Source organism: Coregonus lavaretus (genome assembly GCF_964263955.1).
Source record: "Coregonus lavaretus genome assembly, chromosome: 7".
Taxonomy (NCBI): Eukaryota; Metazoa; Chordata; class Actinopteri; order Salmoniformes; family Salmonidae; genus Coregonus; species Coregonus lavaretus.
In genome coordinates, this window is record NC_139994.1 from 52,503,914 (window position 1) to 52,521,781 (window position 17,868).

Here is a 17,868-nt window from a genome sequence, read left to right on the forward strand (position 1 = left end):
GCGGTGCCAGGATAAAGAGGTTCTAGCTTACGGTACTACATGTATATAGTTCTGGAGTATAGGGGAGGAGACCATCTATGAGAACTAGTAGGCTGCTTGTGAGGAGTTTCGGTTGGTTTGAGGCAGACAAGAAGAGATTGAGCAGGTGAGAGTATTTATGTAACAGCGTGGACCACGTGTGTGTGTGTGTGTGTGTATGTGCGCACATGCGTATTATGTTAATCTGTTTGTATGTGTGTGTGAGAGTGTGTGTGTGTGTGTTAAGGTTATTATAGTAAATGAAAACTGAAACGAAAAGGAAAACTAATCATGAAAAAACAATTTTGTAAACTGAAATTAAATAATTAACACATCTGTTTGAAAAACTAAAACTATACTGAAACTATTATCTTTGACTCCAAAACTAATTAAAATAAAATAAACTTTGGGCAAAAATCAAATGGAGTTTTCAAGCTTCTGAATCTGGTTGGTAAATGCTGACAGGAGATGTCGATGTTACAAATAGACCTAACTTGTGCATCACTATAACTAGTTATTACCAGAAATACTCCATTCGATTCGTATTAACGGCCATTGTGTATGTTGCCTGTATGTTGTCAATGGGCTGTGCGGTGCATTCTGAGCGATTCTGGGACAAGGAGTGCACTCCTTCAAGGATTGAAAGGGAGTCAATTGGGTGCTAGCAAAAAAAAAAAAAACATTAGCATGAATTAGCCTACGGGAACAAGAAACACAACATTACACATATTTTCAGAGATGTGAGATAATTAACTTGTTCTCTGTAATATCGTATAGCTTTGAAATAGTGACATTACGTACTTTCGAGGAAAATAGGCAGTTTTCTAGACTCATACCCTGACTTTTACAAGGGATTGCGTGACGATTAGCTTAGCAACCGCATTACGCAGCATGACAACGTGAACACGATTGGTCGACAGTTTGATGGGCTGGGTGTTATACGTTCCTTCATTCATTGACCAATGAGATTCCCCTCCTCATTTCTTAAAGTATTTCTGCTATCACTAGCTAACAGGGAAGAAATACCCTACTTTACGTCCCTATAACTAAAACTGAAACTAAATCATATAAAAACAAAATATAAATATTTGTATAAAACTCAAACTTAATAAAAACCAGTAAACCAGGTCTGAAAACGAACTAAACTGAATAAAAATCGAATATAAAAGCACAAAACTATAATAACCTTGTTATGTGTGTGTGTGTGTGTGCGCACGCGCATATATGTTCATGTGTGTGTGTTCGCGCTGTGTGTGTGTGCGTGTGTGTGTGTGGTCAGTGAGTGGTGTTATTCAGTCGTCGATACAGATTACTTCCCCAAAGCGCTGGTCTCTCCTGTTCAGGAGTAGCTCTGCTTCCCTTTCCTTCTTCACTGACAAGGGAGGCCCGTTCAACACTGTAGGGGGAAGAGAACACACACATTAGCACACACCCACACGAGCATACACACACACCCATGTATATGGCAGTGGAGGCTGCTGAGGGGAGGATGGCTCATAATAATGTCTGGAACGGAGCAAATGGAATGGCATCAAACACCTGGACACCATGTGTTTGATGTATTTGATACCATTCCACCGATTCCACTCCAGTCATTACCACGATCCCATTCTCCCCAATTAAGGTGCCACCAGCCTCCTGTGGTATACGGTATATGCTTACTGTACATTCAGAAACATTCGGTCAAACACACACACACACACACACACACACACACTCACTCACACACACTCACTCACTCACTCACTCACTCACTCACTCACTCACTCACTCACTCACTCACTCACTCACTCACTCACTCACTCACTCACTCACAGAACACGTCGAACCCTTCACTTTGTTTGATGTCCTACTTTGAACTTTTCTCCATTCCATGATTAACTGAGGTTAAGGCATTATGTGCTTAATCAAAGCACCGTCCTCCACAAGAATGATCACAATGTCACTCTATCGCTCTCTTAATTTTTACCCTGAACTCTCAGCTTCAAGTATGTGGGAAGGAGAGAGAGAGCAAGAGAGAGAGAGAGAGAGAGAGAGAAACAGACACACACAAACACAACATAACAAGACGCACACACACACACACAAACACAATTTAGATTACACATACTGCACTGATGAATAGATTGACACACACCGGCTACCGAGCACTTATGACAACCTTTTTAATGAGCGAGTTTGCATATACATTCAGAATATCATACATTATATGTCATGGTAACAATACTAATACAAAACCGAACGAAAACCAGCTTATATAGTTTAATGGGGGTCTGCTTGAGGACACACACACACATACTGCTTGTCATTAGTCTGCACAGGAAGCCTACAACAAGATACATGTCCCTTTCCCTTTAGATGTTACTGTCAACATTCTAAACGGACCGTGACATCAAACTCACGGCTGGAGGCTAAACACTCCTCACGGTGGCGTTCTATCAGAAACAGTCCCAGGCAGCTCCTGTCTGCTCTGAGCGGAGTGTCCTGTGTCGACGGGAAGGCATAAATTGTCATAACACCGCCGTATATCAAAGTACTGATAGTGTACTGTACGAGAGTGGTGGGTGTGATGATATGATAACTACTGCTGCAGCTGCTGTACATACAGTCTAGCCAGAGAGAGACAGAGGGGGGGACAGGGAAACCTTATGGCATGTGGCCCAGTGGAGGCCACTGGAAGGGAAGGAAGGCAGAGGGACTACTTAACTCAGTGCTGTGTGACTGTGTGTGAGAGTTAAAATCTGATAACCAGCAATAAAACTGGAAAGTTGGAGTGAGGGGGAGAGGGGTTAGAGAAAGAGAGAAAGAGATGGAGAGACATGTAAAAAGTGAGAGATAAAAGAAAGAGAGAGGGAGATGAAAAAAGACAAGAGAAAAAGACAGAGAGAAAGAGAGGGAGGGAGAGAACAAGAAGGAGAGAGAAAGAGAATGTGAGTGGGGGGAATGTAATGGATCACGTGTGCTGTTACAAGATATAGGCTTTTCCCCTCAGATACTTCATATCATATACTTCACTTTCACTCAAATCCCATCCAAGCATATCGCTTTCCCTCTCTCTCTCCTCCCTGTCTCTCTCCTCCCTCTCTGACTCCAAAGTCACCCCTTGCACTCATCCAACACTTTCACCTCTTCACTCCGACCCATCTCTCCCCCTCTTTTTCGCCTCCCTCTCTCCCTTCTCAGGAGTGTAGTCTGATCCCTCGTTCATTCTGCTCTACCTGTTTCCTTTGTTCAAGCAGCTGTTTCTGGCCTATCAGAGAGAGAGAGAGAGAGAGAGAGAGAGAGAGAGAGAGAGAGAGAGAGAGAGAGAGAGAGAGAGAGAGAGAGAGAGAGAGAGAGAGAGAGAGAGAGAGAGAGAGAGAGAGAGAGAGAGAGAGAGAGAGAGAGAGAGAGAGAGAGAGAGAGAGAGAGCGATTAGGTGAGAGATCACCTGACAGCCAAGACTTTCTGGGCCTGATTCTCTAAACAGCCAATGCGCTGGTGCAATTTATCATTCACCTCAGAGAGAAATGAAAACCAGAAAGAGAGGGAGGAGGAGAAGACCTGGCAACGAAAATGAGAGCAGGCAGCAGATGTTTTGTAGTCATAGTTGTCCATTTAGGACGAGAGCAGTCTTGGAGAGACAGACTTGCAGCTTCACTTAGCATAACATACATGAATATCCACAACTACTCTATCAGAGTTTATTTAGTGTGTGTGTGCATGCCCAAGCATTTGCATGTGTGTGTGTGTATGCCCACATGTGTGTATGCCAACACTTTCGCACATGCATGAGTGTGTGTGTGTGTGCACAGGCATGTCCTGTACGATATCACATTCCCTTTTGCAGATCCAACCTAATCTCTTTGTAATGTCATTCCATTTGGGCCGACAAGTCAAGCCACGCTTTGTGCTTTGAGGTACAGGAAACCCCAGCTGAGAACTTTTCCACACAGACACACTTCATGAAACTACACCACATCCTCGTCCCAATACCAGACCCCCTATTGCCCGCGTTTCCTTCTTATGTCCATCAAGATAAAGTGACCCCATATAAAGGTGCTACAGTAAGTATGATTGGCCAATACAGTACAAAGAATACAGGCCCCTACGCCAAGCTCTCTTCCCATTGGTCACTGTCCTCTTCACATCTCATGTTGATTGGTTAATTACGATGACAACAATATAAAAACAGGAAGTGCTTTTGTTTCTAAATTTGTGCTACTTTACGGTTGGTTGGGCTTGGAATCTGGAATGCCGAGGGGTGAGGGAGTCCAGGGAAAGTCATTAATTTCTCTCCCTCTTTTTTCTCATTCTAATTTTTTGGGCTGAAATGAGGAAATCCAGGATGGTCCACTTTGGCTTGCATTTACATCGCAGTGCCTTGTATTGAACAGAGGAGGGTATTACAGAGAGAGACTAGTCTTAGTAGGTTTAGGTAATGTTGTGTGCGTGTAAGAGAGAGGGAGAGGGGGATGAGGGGGAGTGCAGGACTGAGAGAGGGATTGTGGAGGAATGAAGGAGTGCAGAGTTGGAGTACGGAGTCATTCACTCAGCCGTCGGATAAAGAATGATTCCGGAGGGGAAACGTTGGGGCCGGGGTCGGGAGAAGAACAGGAGAAAGAAAGGAGAGAAGCGGGCCAGTAGATTTGTCTGACGCAGAGAAGGAATGAAAAAGAACAAATCTCCACTTTCCTTGCATTCTTCTCTTTCAGCTGCTCATACCTACATTCTTGAAACCCTTCTCTCTTGATTACATTAGCATACTCTCTCTATTTTTCCTCATTACCCTTTTCTCTCTGCCAACACTTCTCCCCAGAGTCAGTTTTCAGGCCCCTTTCCTTCTTTCCTCCCCTCTTTCTCCCTATATTTTTTGGCCAGACAATTCACCCTCCTCTCAATATAAATTGTCCATGTTTTACTTCAAAGCAGTGCCTTTCGGATTCTCTCTCTCTCTCTCTCTCTCTCTCTCTCTCTCTCTCTCTCTCTCTCTCTCTCTCTCTCTCTCTCTCTCTCTCACTCCCTGCCTCCCTCCATCTCCCTCTCTCTCTCACTATCCATCGTCCATGCTTTACTGCAAAGTGCCGTCTCTTCTCCTCTCCTCCTTTTGGATTCTGTCTCTCTCTGTGCCTCTCCATCTCTCCCTCCATCTCTCCATCCCTCCATCCTCAGGGTTTCTTGGGCCGTCCGTTGCGGGGCAGGTTCTCCACGGTGTTACTGAGGCGGTACTTGACGATGATGCTGTGCACCGTGGACTTAGGCATCCTCAGCTCTTGCCCGATGGACCCCTCCGACTTGCCGTCCTTCCACAGGTCGACCACGCGCTGCCGCTGCATGATGTCGTGCTCCTTGGTCTTCAGGAAGCCGGCGCCGCCACCACCCGGGGCTTCTGGGGCTTCTGTGGGGGCAGACAAGCGGCAGAGCTGTAGAGACTGGGTGGGACTGGGAGGGAGAGGTAGGGGTCGCCACGTCAACGCCACGGCAACACCCCGGCAATGCCATGGCAACACGAGCGACAGTCAGTCAGTTCAGGCAGTTCAGGCAGTCTGGCCCTCAACACTCCACTACTGAGGGTCAGCTTCCTCGAGGTGTCATGGAAACAACCACAACCACAACATTACTGTTACACTTCCCAAAGGGCAACCCATTTTGAGGGACAGTCAATGTTGTTGAAAGTTTGTGTTCCACAATTCAGGTGTGTTGAAAAAGCACCAAAAAATGAACTGAGTCCAATGTGTCATTACGTTTTGCTTGGAGTTCACGAGGTTAGCTACAGTTAGACAGTCAGAAAAGAAGCAGGGCAGACAGAAGTTGTTTATTTTGAGGCAGTAGCAGCTTTGCGTACTCAGGACTGGGATGAGGTGACCAGACTGTTGAATTTATGTTATTATCAGGTTATTATGAGGTCACAAAAGTGTTTTTTCCAGTCACAGTTTTTCCTCACTCTCTCCCTCTGCTCCTCTCCTCCTCTCTCTCTCTCTCGCACTCTTTCTTCCTCTCTCGCTCTTCTCTCCCCACTCTCCCATCTTTCTCCCCCACTCCTATCACTCCCCTGCTCTCGCTCTCCCCCTCTGCTCTTCTCTCTCCTCTTCCTCTCTCCCCTCCCCTTTCCTCTCCCTCTCTCTCCCTCTCTCTCCCCCTCCCTCTCTCCCTCTCTCTTTCCCTCTCTCTCTCTCTCTCCCTCTCTCTCTCCCTCTCTCGCTTCCCCTCTCTCTCTCTCCCCCTCCCTCTCCCTCTCTCTCTCCCCCTCTCTCTCTCCCTCTCTCTCTCCCGCTCTCTCTCCCTCTCTTCCTTCACTCTAAAAAGGGGTCATCAACCACAGCAAGCCTAATCAAGACAACAAACCCAACGCACCCCCATATACCAAATATTTATAGCTCTACCCAGAGAACGCATTCATTCGTTCAGACTGTCTGTGTGTTCAGCTGCTTAGCGTTCATCTCAGCACTGTCCACTCAGACCCAACACCCACAGAGGACAGACAGACAGCGTTTGATCTAGCGACTATTTCTGAACACCAGCGTTCAGCCCAGCGTTCAGTTCAGCCAAGCCTCAGAGAGTTCTGGTTCACAAGTCACAACAAGGAGTTTACACAAGCAACTTCTGTGTGGTTTGGTGTCCTCTTAAAATACCTTTGTACAAAGTCCATGGAGACTGAATTGCATCTTGGCACCACGACTCGGTACGACATGAACTAACTGCACATTTTCAGAAAAAGAAAAAACGCATCTCCCAGACAGATGGGTCCCACTGCAATGACATAACTCAAGATGTAGCAAGATGTAATATCTCTTCACTGCATCTGTTACATTTCTGTTACACACTCCAGAGCAGACGTATCTGGTCAACATCTGCTGTAGCCAAACTAATGGAGGGAAAATAAATTATCTTGTTGCCAGTTGGAGTAGACTAAGAAATGCTGAAGGAGCTGGACAATAAGCCCCAAACAAAGGTGGAGAGTTTGAGAGGGAGAGTTTAGAATATTTTAATTACGCTAATGAGTAGAATAAACCTTTAGGAGGAAAAATCTACATCTGCAAATATTCTTCCAAAATTGTTTGTGGGGTTCCAACGTACTGGACACCTTCATACTCTTGCAAGCTTTGTTCAGAATAGCTAATAGAAAACAGTTTGTCGGTTTTTAACAGTTGAAAAGATAAAAGGGAGAATCCTTACTTCCACCAAGTTGACTTTTTAAATCTCCCAATATTGACATCAATGCATGACTCATTGAAAGTTCAACTTAAGTGGAAGTTAGGATTCACCATAGAAATAGAATGACATCATTCCAGTTCTGAGGGATCCGCCCCAAAGTTTTTAAAAAATGTTGACATCAGAGATTGTGATTGGCTGTGAACCTGACTACTTCAGGTGGCCATCTGTCAACACTAACAGCAATGAAAACAGAGACAAAGTGGATCTCACTGATCTATGTGTCTCCGGCATTGCCAGGGTTTATTGAACCATGACAGATGAGGGGCCAATCTCAACTCAGTTTTCTTCAGTAAATAGTGCTTAGAAGGCTGTTATAAACCATGGAGTATTCCCATAGTACCATTTGAGAAAAAACAGGTGATTACTACACACTGCCTTCTAGGCGCGTTCACATGGCACCTTAGTAGCCCAGGGCTAAGAGAGATTTTAGCCCAGGGCTAATCAAGTGTTCACACATGCACATTCTAAAGTGGGCTAGCACCAACCTTAGCCCAGGGCTAATCAAGTGTTCACACATGCACATTCTAAAGTGGGCTAGCACCAACCTTAGCCCAGGGCTAGCTGGCCCTGCTCCGGAGCAGGGTTAGCACCGACTTTTCAGGGTTAGCCCCAGAAACACGGTGCCAGAATAGCCAGTGTGAAACGGGGTCAAGAACAGCGCATAGAATTGTCACTGTCCAATCACAAAAGCTGCACTTTGCATATGCTTGTGATGCCTGTGATGCGTTCTGCACACTATTTTGATAAGTAAATGTATACTATTTCATCTTTCCACCTGAGGACAAAAACCCCAAAAAATTATCCTTTAATCCGTGCAAAAACATTGGCTGCTATGGCTAACAAAAATGGTTGCTATGCAGGCTGGCCAACGTCTTCCCACTGGGCACACATGGGTTGAATCAATGTTGTTTCCACATTATTTTAATGAAATTACATTGAACCAACGTGGAATAGATGTTGAATTGACATCTGTGCCCAGTGGGTTTTATTTAGCTAGCCTCTGAAGCCACAAACTCTACAGCTGGAAGGGCAGCAAATGCTCCATTTCCATCTGTTTTCATAGGTTTTCTATTGACATTTAATTGTATATAGCTATCCATGATAATAATATTGTTGCATGATTTTGCCTGGATCAGAAAAGTTGATGTATCTTCCTTGCACAGCATTCTCTATAAGATCGCATTTCAAGGGTGAAAGATTGTTTCCGAAGGTTGGACAGGCAGACAGCAAGGTTTATACAAACCATCACTGTTGGAAATAAAATGCTAGGCTGGAAGCAATAGGAAAAAGAATGTGTTAATAAATGCCTTATTGCTTATAAAATTGGTCGCGTGGCAGAAACAGAATGCTGGTCGCTTGTTGTGTTTGTCCATTATCCCAGGGCTTTGGAATACAAGTGTGAATCCTTTGCCCAGGGTTAAAGCTTAGCCCAGGGTTAACAGATGCTTATGTGAACACAGGATAAGCTAGCCCAGGGCCAGTCTTAGCCCGGGGCTAAGAACAATGCAGTGTGAAAAGGCCTAGAAGCATTAACCTCACCATAAAGATCGATATAGCAACAGATGCAAATATCTCACTACAAAATGTATGACCATATAAAGATGCTACATTCCTCATTCATATCTGGAACAGATTTGACCCATCTGTCCAAGTTGCCAAAGCCAGAAGCCAATGCATTCTAAACTATACCTTATTAGGTCTACATTAACACAAATATAGTGGAATACTTAAGCAATAAGGCACGAGGGAGTGTGGTATTTGGCTAATATACCACGCTAAGGGCTGTTCTTATGCACGACGCAACGCGGAGTGCCTGGATACAGCCCTTAGCCATGGTATATTGGCCATATACCACAAACCCCCGAGGTGCCTTATTGCTATGATAAACTGGTTACCAATGTAATTAGAGCAGTAAAAATAAATATTTTGTCATACCCGTGGTATCCGGTCTGATATACAACGGCTGTCAGCCAATCAGCATTCAGGGCTCGAACCATCCAGTTTATAATCTAGTATAATACATACTCTCATAGGTACTGCAGCTTAAGCTAAATGGATTTGTCTTCTCCGCTTGGAACAAGTACACACACACACACACACACACGTAAACCACATTTTTTCCAAAGCTTCACTGATTAAGGATTTCTAGTGACTTGTTGACTTTATCAGATAATAAATGAATGATTTCGGCAAGAAATGCAGCTGCTGCAGAGTAGCAACCCAGAAAAGCACGTCTAACTGATAGGAACAGTGAATCATTCATTAGTAGTTTTGGAAAGCCCTTCTCAGTGAATGGGTGTTACAACACAGTGTAGCCACTGACCTGATACGAAGGATCCAGGGGGCATCTGGCTGTAGTTGGCTCCTCCCATGGGTAAGACTCCCGGGGGGACGGGGGTGAAGGTGGGTCCAAAGTTCTGAGGAGTGGCGTAGGGTCCTGGAGGGATGGTCTGGAGGAGAGGGAGGGAGGGGGGACAGACTGTCAATTTGATGATCGATCGAAATCAAAAGGAATAATCAGAAGCCTGAGTGTGTGTGTGTGTGTGTGTTCACAGGTAGTTTGTGTGTATGCGTGTGCGCGAGCTTGCGTTACTGTGTGTGTATGTGTGTGTGTGTACTCTGTCTACTCACCGGGGGTGTGTGTGTGTCGGTACCCTTGCTGGCTAGTCTGCTGAGGATGCTCCTCTCTGACATCTGCAGGCGTGCGGCGATGGGCGGGACCCGGGACAGTGTGGCAGGGAGCCGCGTCACGTCAGCCTTCATGTCACTCAGCAGCTCCTCCAACTGGTTCAGCACTGACATTACAACAACTCAACAGTCAATTCATTCCATTAACCATTCCAAGCAGCTATTAGATTAGTCAATTACTGTTAACCATTACAAACAGCTATTGGCTTATTAGTATTAACCATCAACTACATACTCTATCAGTCTCCCACTAGGTTTGAGGTAAAGTCTGGGAGATTGTTTCTTTATCCTTATTTCTGATATAAACGCGTACAGACACACACCACACACACACAGAAGGGGGAGATTTGAGGTTTGTGTGTGTGTCCCTCACCCTTGTGCAGCACTGCGTTGGCCGGTTTGTTCCCGGCCAAGGACTCCTTGCTGAGGTGCTGGTGGGACTCGGCCAAACACTCCACCTCGGCGAAGCGGGCGTTCAGGGCCATGGCGGGGTGGACTGGGTCCTGGGTCATATTCAGGTAGGCTGCCCTCCTCAGCTGCTCCTCGATCACCAGGGCCTGCTCTAATAACTGGGGGGAGAGGGAGGGGGGAAAGGGGAGAGAGGGGGGGGGGGGGGGGGGTGAGTCAGTTCTTTCATCAAGGATCGTCATAAAACTCTTCTGCTTCTTGACATATATCTGGCCAACATGTACAGTGGGTTCTACATTTCATTGCAAGAAGGTTTTATTGAGTTTAATTTATCTGAATCGTAATGAGGAAGATGTTCGAGAAAAATAGTAAATAAGAGGAGAGAGATAAACAGAAATTGAGGATTGCATGAGAAGAAGAAGAATTTGTCAGAAAAAGACAGATGATGTCTGGATACATTCTAGAGAAAATATTCATATTTACAGTGTTATTTTAGCCACTGTCATTGCGTGAGAGAGAGAATGCGGATGTTGAGGTCAGGGCATGAAACATGTGAGACCATCAAAAACAGGATGAGTCCCATTTCACAAATGCACCGGTCAGCAATACCACCCTGGTATCTGTCTGTCAACCCAATATCTGTCTCTCATCCTTCAAACAGATGTTTTCTATTAGGTATTAAATTGTACTTAAATACAGTGAGCTCCAAAAGTATTGGGACAGTGCCAATTTTTTTGGGCTCTGTACTTCAGCACTTTGGATTTGTAATGATACAATGACTATAAGGTTAAAGTGCGGACTATCAGCTTTAATTTGAGGGTATTTTCATCCATATCGGGTGAACTGTTTCGAAATTACAGCACTTTCTGTACATAGTCCCCCCATTTTAGGGGACCAAACGTATTGGGACAAATTCACTTATATGTGTATTTACATTTACGTCATTTAGCAGACGCTCTTATCCAGAGCGACTTACAGTTAGTGCATACATTATTCTTTTTTATTTTCATACTGGCCCCCCGTGGGAATCGAACCCACAACCCTGGCGTTGCAAACGCCATGCTCTACCAACTGAGCTACAAGTGGTATGAAACACAACTAAAACAAACAGCAATTGTATCTCACATTGGTAGAGCCACAAGCTTGATGTAGTCATTGCGTGCTAGGAATATGGGACCAAATACTTAATACACATATAAGTGATTTTGTCCCAATACATTTGGTCCACTAAAATGGGGGGACTATGTACAAAAAGTGCTGTAATTTCTAAACGGTTCACCCGATATGGATGAAAATATGCTAAAATTAAAGCTGACATTGTACCATTTTAAATCCAATGTGCTGGAGTACAGAGCCAAAACAACACCAACAAAATGTCTGTCCCAATACATTTGGAGCTCACTGTATGTCCTGAATTGTGTTAATATTGTCTGTGTCATGGTTGTGTTGTGTCATAGTTATGTGATGGTTATCTTATAGTATGTCATGTGATGTGTAGGGCCCAGAGTGTTTCCTGGCCTTTTAGTTATGCTACGCTATGTATGCTATGCCATGCTATATTGCTATGCTACAGTGAGGGAAAAAAGTATTTGATCCCCTGCTGATTTTGTACGTTTGCCCACTGACAAAGAAATGATCAGTCTATAATTTTAACGGTAGTTTTATTTGAACAGTGAGAGACAGAATAACAAAACAAAAATCCAGAAAAAAGCATGTCAAAAATGTTATAAATGTATTTGCATTTTAATGAGTGAAATAAGTATTTGACCCCTCTGCAAAACATGACTTAGTACTTGGTGGCAAAACCCTTGTTGGCAATCACAGAGGTCAGACGTTTCTTGTAGTTGGCCACCAGGTTTGCACACATCTCAGGAGGGATTTTGTCCCACTCTTCTTTGCAGATCTTCTCCAAGTCTTTAAGGTTTCGAGGCTGATGTTTGGCAACTCGAACCTTCAGCTCCCATAGATTTTCTATGGGATTAAGGTCTGGAGACTGGCTAGGCCACTCCAGGACCTTAATGTGCTTCTTCTTGAGCCACTCCTTTGTTGCCTTGGCCGTATGTTTTGGGTCATTGTCATGCTGGAATACCCATCCACGACCCATTTTCAATGCCCTGTCTGAGGGAAGGAGGTTCTCACCCAAGATTTGACGGTACATGGCCCCGTCCATCGTCCCTTTGATGCGGTGAAGTTGTCCAGTCCCCTTAGCAGAAAAACACCCCCAAAGCATAATGTTTCCACCTCCATGTTTGACAGGTGGGGATGGTGTTCTTGGGGTCATAGGCAGCATTCCTCCTCCTCCAAACACGGCGAGTTAAGTTGATGCCAAAGAGCTCCATTTTGGTCTCATCTGACCACAACACTTTCACCCAGTTCTCCTCTGAATCATTCAGATGTTCATTGGCAAACTTCAGATGGGCCTGTATATGTGCTTTCTTGAGTAGGGGGACCTTGAGGGCGCTGCAGGATTTCAGTCCTTCACGGCGTAGTGTGTTACCAATTGTTTTCTTGGTGACTATGGTCCCAGCTGCCTTGAGATCATTGACAAGATCCTCCCGTGTAGTTCTGTGCTGATTCCTCACCGTTCTCATGATCATTGCAACTCCACGAGGTGAGATCTTGCATGGAGCCCCAGGCCGAGGGAGATTGACAGTTCTTTTGTGTTTCTTCCATTTGCGAATAATCACACCAACTGTTGTCACCTTCTCACCAAGCTGCTTGGCGATGGTCTTGTAGCCCATTCCAGCCTTGTGTAGGTCTACAATCTTGTCCCTGACATCCTTGGAGAGCTCTTTGGTCTTGGCCATGGTGGAGATTTTTGAATCTGATTGATTGATTGCTTCTGTGGACAGGTGTCTTTTATACTGGTAACAAGCTGAGAGTAGGAGCACTCCCTTTAAGAGTGTGCTACTAATCACAACTCGTTACCTGTATAAAAGACACCTGGGAGCCAGAAATCTTTCTGATTGAGAGAGGGTCAAATACTTATTTCCCTCATTAAAATGCAAATCAATTTATAACATTTTTGACATGCATTTTCTGGATTGTTTTGTTGTTATTCTGTCTCACTGTTCAAATAAACCTACCATTAAAATTATCAGTGGGCAAACGTACAAAATCAGCAGGGGATCAAATACTTTTTTCCCTCACTGTATGTCATGTCATGCTATGTCATGTCAGTTTATGTCATACTATGTCATTTTATGTCACACCATGTGGTGTCATACCTTGAAGCGGCGGGCCAGGAACTTGTTCTTCATTTCCAGGAAGTTGCCCTTGTTGGCCTGCGACTTGAAGGGCTCGTTGACAATGGCGAACTGGGGGTCGTTCTGGATGTCCTGCCACCTCGCGTACCCATGACTGATACGTAGAGGTCAAGGGTCATACAGCTCAATACATAATTGGCCAATCCCAAACCAACATCTAGCCTGTCAGTAGTATTTAGTATTTTAGAACAACTTCTACCAAGCCTATGAATAGGGCTATCATCATCAAGCTTATTCCTATCGAATTCTTTTAGATCATTATTGTGTTTCTTGTGTTAGGGGGCATTCTAGTGAAAGACATAGAACAAACAGAATGGACTTCCAATCTCTATTCCGTGTGCAGATCTCTGCAGACACAATCTAATACTTCTCTGCTACACAAAGGCATCAGTGGGTGGACTTGTTGACGTCTAACAAGAAGCCACTGTCGCAGCAAGATCGATAAATAAACACCACAAGACAGTCTCCTTGGCAACCGCCGTCAAGGATACAGAACGATTCCCGCCAGCAGCCAGAAGTCGTGCCGCCGGTGCCAGATCTCATTCATCTTCCCAGAGGAGATGGCCGCCCGCTCCTCATTCTGCCACAGCGTATGCAGCTCTGCAGGGTGAAATGTCAGCATAATGTAGGGTCAATGTTATAACAATGTTAAAACAACCTGTGAGTTCTGCCACAGCGTGTGCAGCTCTGCAGGGTGAAACGTCAGCATAATGTAGGGTCAATGTTATAACAATGTTAAAACAACCTGTGAGTTCTGCCACAGCGTGTGCAGCTCTGCAGGGTGAAACGTCAGCATAATGTAGGGTCAATGTTATAACGTCAACATAATGTTGTTTTAATGTTAAATGAACAACCTGTGTTTTCTGTCACAGTGTGTGCATCTCTGCAGGGGAAAGTCAACATAATATTGTATCAATGTTATAACAACAACCTGTGATACTGACTGAGGGTGTTCTGGACCTCTGCAGGAAAAAGTAAACACAATGTTGTGTCAATGTTAAAACACTCATGTTAAAACAACCCATGATACTGAATCACTGTGTGTGGAGATCAGTGTGTGGGAACATCAACATAACGTTGAATTAATGTTGAAACAACCCTTGATACAGCGTGAGTTCTGCCACAGCTCTAACACACAGTACCAGATATGACAGGGGTCATATGAGAGGGGTAATTTACCCGTGAAGCCCCCGTCAGCGATGTTGAACATGAAGCGCCGTCGCTCGGGGGGGATGATGGGGGGTTTCGGCAAGGTGTCTTTGGCAACCTCCTCCTTCGCCACTTCTTTCCCAGCATCCTTTTCACCTTTTACTTCCTCTGTGAGCAAGACAAACACAAGCAAGTTCCTTTAGATCAGTGGATGCCACTGAAATATACCTAAGAGTGTACATTTACTTAGTGAGTCACTAACTAACTGACTAACTAACAGACAGGTACAGATGGATGGACGGATGGACAGACAGGTGAGGTCACTCACCTTTCATCACGTCAGAGGGTTGCTGTCTGTCCATCTTTTCCTTGTTGTCTGACGCTTCTGTGGCGACAGGGGCTTCCTCGCTCTTCTCCGTCTCTCTTCCCTTCTCCTTCTCCTCCTCCTTCTCTCCAGGCGAGAGCGTTACACTACCTGGTTTCTCATCTTTGACCTCCGACCCTTGTTTAGTTGTTTCTCCCGGTGTGCCCTCCGTACTCTCCTCTTCTTCTTTCTTCTCCTCCACTGGGGCCGGAGGCGTGTCAGTCGTTTTTGTTTCTTTCCACTCCTCCTCTTTTGTACCACTCTCTTCCTTGTCTGTTGTTGTACTAGGGGATAATTCTTGTGGAGCTTCCTTCGTAGGGATTGGAGGCTGTGGACAAGACAAAACATAGTGTTCAGTGACAGTTGTTGGTATAACTGTACGTAGGTTAGCAAGATTTATTAAGACTGTGAACTGTGTAATTAATAACATTCAATCTCTCACCTCTTCAGGATCTGCACTCCTGTTGCTCTCTACCTCTTTACCCCCTTCCTCCTCCTTCTCTCCATTTTTCTCTGGCTCAGACGGGGCCTTACCCTCCTCCTTCTCTCCCTCCTCTCCATCTTTTCCGTTCTTCTCTAGTTTCTCTGAGGGAGCAGGGGTAGCTGACCACAACACACAGGCAGAGGGTCATCTCTCGCTCACACACACACATATTACACACACACATACACACTCACATATTACACACACACACTCACATTTTACACACACACACACACACACACACACACACAAGTTATCACAGTCAGACTTGGAGTGCCCTCTGCTGGATATGTTTTGAGCTGCGTGCCTGCCTGTGTGTGTGTGTGTGTGTGTGTGTACATGTGTCTTTGTTCACCCACCTGGTTTAGAGGTGCAGGGGGTGTTGTCTGAGGTACAGCTGGGGTCAGGGGTAGGCGTGGCAGTCTTCATGGTCCCTCCAGGGGAGGAGGCTCTGGAGGAAGAAGACACACTGACCTCTGGTCTCAGAGCCTCAGGCTTCATCTCTGGCTTCAGCTCTGGGAGACTCCACCGCCCGTTGATGTGCTCAAACTCCTGGATCTGAGGTGGAGAGAGGAGGGGAGGGGATGCGGTTCAGTGACAGGACCAAGCAGCTGTCAATCATTGTTGACTGGCTATAAAGTATTCTATTCTGTACTGTACTGTTCTGTACTGTTAATAATAATATTAATAATATGCCATTTAGCAGACGCTTTTATCCAAAGCGACTTACAGTCTGTTCTGTACTGTTCTGTACTGTTCTGTTCTGGTCTGCATGTTCTGTACTGTACTGTTCTGTTCTGCATGTTCTGTACTGTACTGTTCTGTTCTGCATGTTCTGTACTGTACTGTCCTATCCTGTACTGTTCTATACTGTCCTATACTGTTCTGTACTGTTCTGTACTGTTCTATACTGTCCTATACTGTTCTGTACTGTACTATACTGTACTGTTCTATACTGTCCTATACTGTTCTGTACTGTACTATACTGTACTGTTCTATACTGTCCTATACTGTTCTGTACTGTTCTGTACTGTTCTGTACTGTCCTATACTGTTCTGTGCTGTACTGTCCTATACTGTTCTGTTCTGTACTGTCCTATACTGTTCTGTACTGTTCTGTGCTGTACTGTCCTATACTGTTCTGTACTGTCCTATACTGTCCTATACTGTTCTGTTCTGTACTATACTGTCCTATACTGTTCTGTACTGTCCTATACTGTTCTGTGCTGTCCTATACTGTTCTGTGCTGTACTGTCCTATACTGTTCTGTTCTGTACTGTTCTAATTCTATTCTAGCCAACAGTCTCTGTCCCTGGGAAGAAATGGGCCCTAATTTCTGTGTCTATTCATTGATGTATCTTTATGTCACGAGGAAGTCACAGCCTGGAAAAAAAATGTCCTTATATGATTTCCTTTGATAGATTCTGGTCTGATAGGTCTGAATGGTTGACAGATGTGCTAAAAAAAACGACAGTTGCTATTGGTTGAAATGTAGCTAGCTAGCTAGCCTGTTAGCTTAGCATTATGGTTGCTAGGATACACTTTGACCCCTGACCTTCTTCTTGACCAGGGACATGACCCCGATGCGGGTCAGCACGGGCTGACGGCACAGGCCCTCCCTCGGCACGCCGTCGGCAAACGTCTCGGCGCCGTCGGCCACGGGCTCACACAGGTGACGCATGAACAGAGACACATACGCCCTGAAAGAGAGAGAGGAGAGGAGAGGGGAAAGAGAGTGACACAAAAGAGGAGAGAAGTGAGGGAGAGAGAGAACCAGACAAAGAGAGAGGCAGTAGGAGAGCAGAAAAAGGGGAGGGGGGAGAGAGAAAAAGGTTGAGAAAACAGCAAACAGAGAGGGACCAGACCAGCAACTACATTGTAGTATGAAGATCTTAGTGTAAGCGCATACTGTAGCCTATGACGCAAACAATCACAGTCCCTCTCCACTCACTTGAACTCCTTCTCACTCTTGCCCCTCAGGTCTCTGACCAGCCACTGGCAGGAGAAGGCATCCTGGGCGGGCATGCCCCAACGCATCACCGCGTTTAGGAAGGCCTTCCGCTGGCGTGTGTTGAAGCCCAACACCTAGAGGGGTAGAGGGGAGAGAGGACATAAGGACATTATAACCCGTACACATTGCATTCATATGCAGTTCATAAGCCATAAGAAGGGGGACAGCGAGAGATTGGTGTCCAGGTGAAGGGTACCTACATAAGGACTTCATAACACATTCATAACCCATATACAGCATTCATAAATGTCAGCAAGAACAGCAGGTTATTGTGTCTAACCTCCAGA

General features: G+C 45.2%; 1 protein-coding gene across 1 annotated transcript in view; it reads right to left on the reverse strand.

Annotated features, from left to right (window-relative positions):
- Window positions 1–3,340: 3,340 nt before the first annotated feature.
- Window positions 3,341–17,868, reverse strand: part of chd3 (chromodomain helicase DNA binding protein 3) — a 30,408-nt gene continuing 15,880 nt past the window's right edge. Inside the window, exons 28-39 of the mRNA XM_084165840.1 lie at window positions 17,522–17,655; window positions 17,126–17,270; window positions 15,931–16,129; window positions 15,530–15,690; window positions 15,052–15,415; window positions 14,754–14,891; window positions 14,066–14,174; window positions 13,536–13,668; window positions 10,274–10,469; window positions 9,844–10,007; window positions 9,536–9,662; window positions 3,341–5,395 (exon numbers count right to left, since the gene is read on the reverse strand). Coding sequence (XP_084021966.1) covers window positions 5,166–5,395; window positions 9,536–9,662; window positions 9,844–10,007; window positions 10,274–10,469; window positions 13,536–13,668; window positions 14,066–14,174; window positions 14,754–14,891; window positions 15,052–15,415; window positions 15,530–15,690; window positions 15,931–16,129; window positions 17,126–17,270; window positions 17,522–17,655 — 2,100 coding nt within the window. The 3' untranslated portion in view covers window positions 3,341–5,165. The remainder of the gene's footprint in view (window positions 5,396–9,535; window positions 9,663–9,843; window positions 10,008–10,273; window positions 10,470–13,535; window positions 13,669–14,065; window positions 14,175–14,753; window positions 14,892–15,051; window positions 15,416–15,529; window positions 15,691–15,930; window positions 16,130–17,125; window positions 17,271–17,521; window positions 17,656–17,868) is intronic.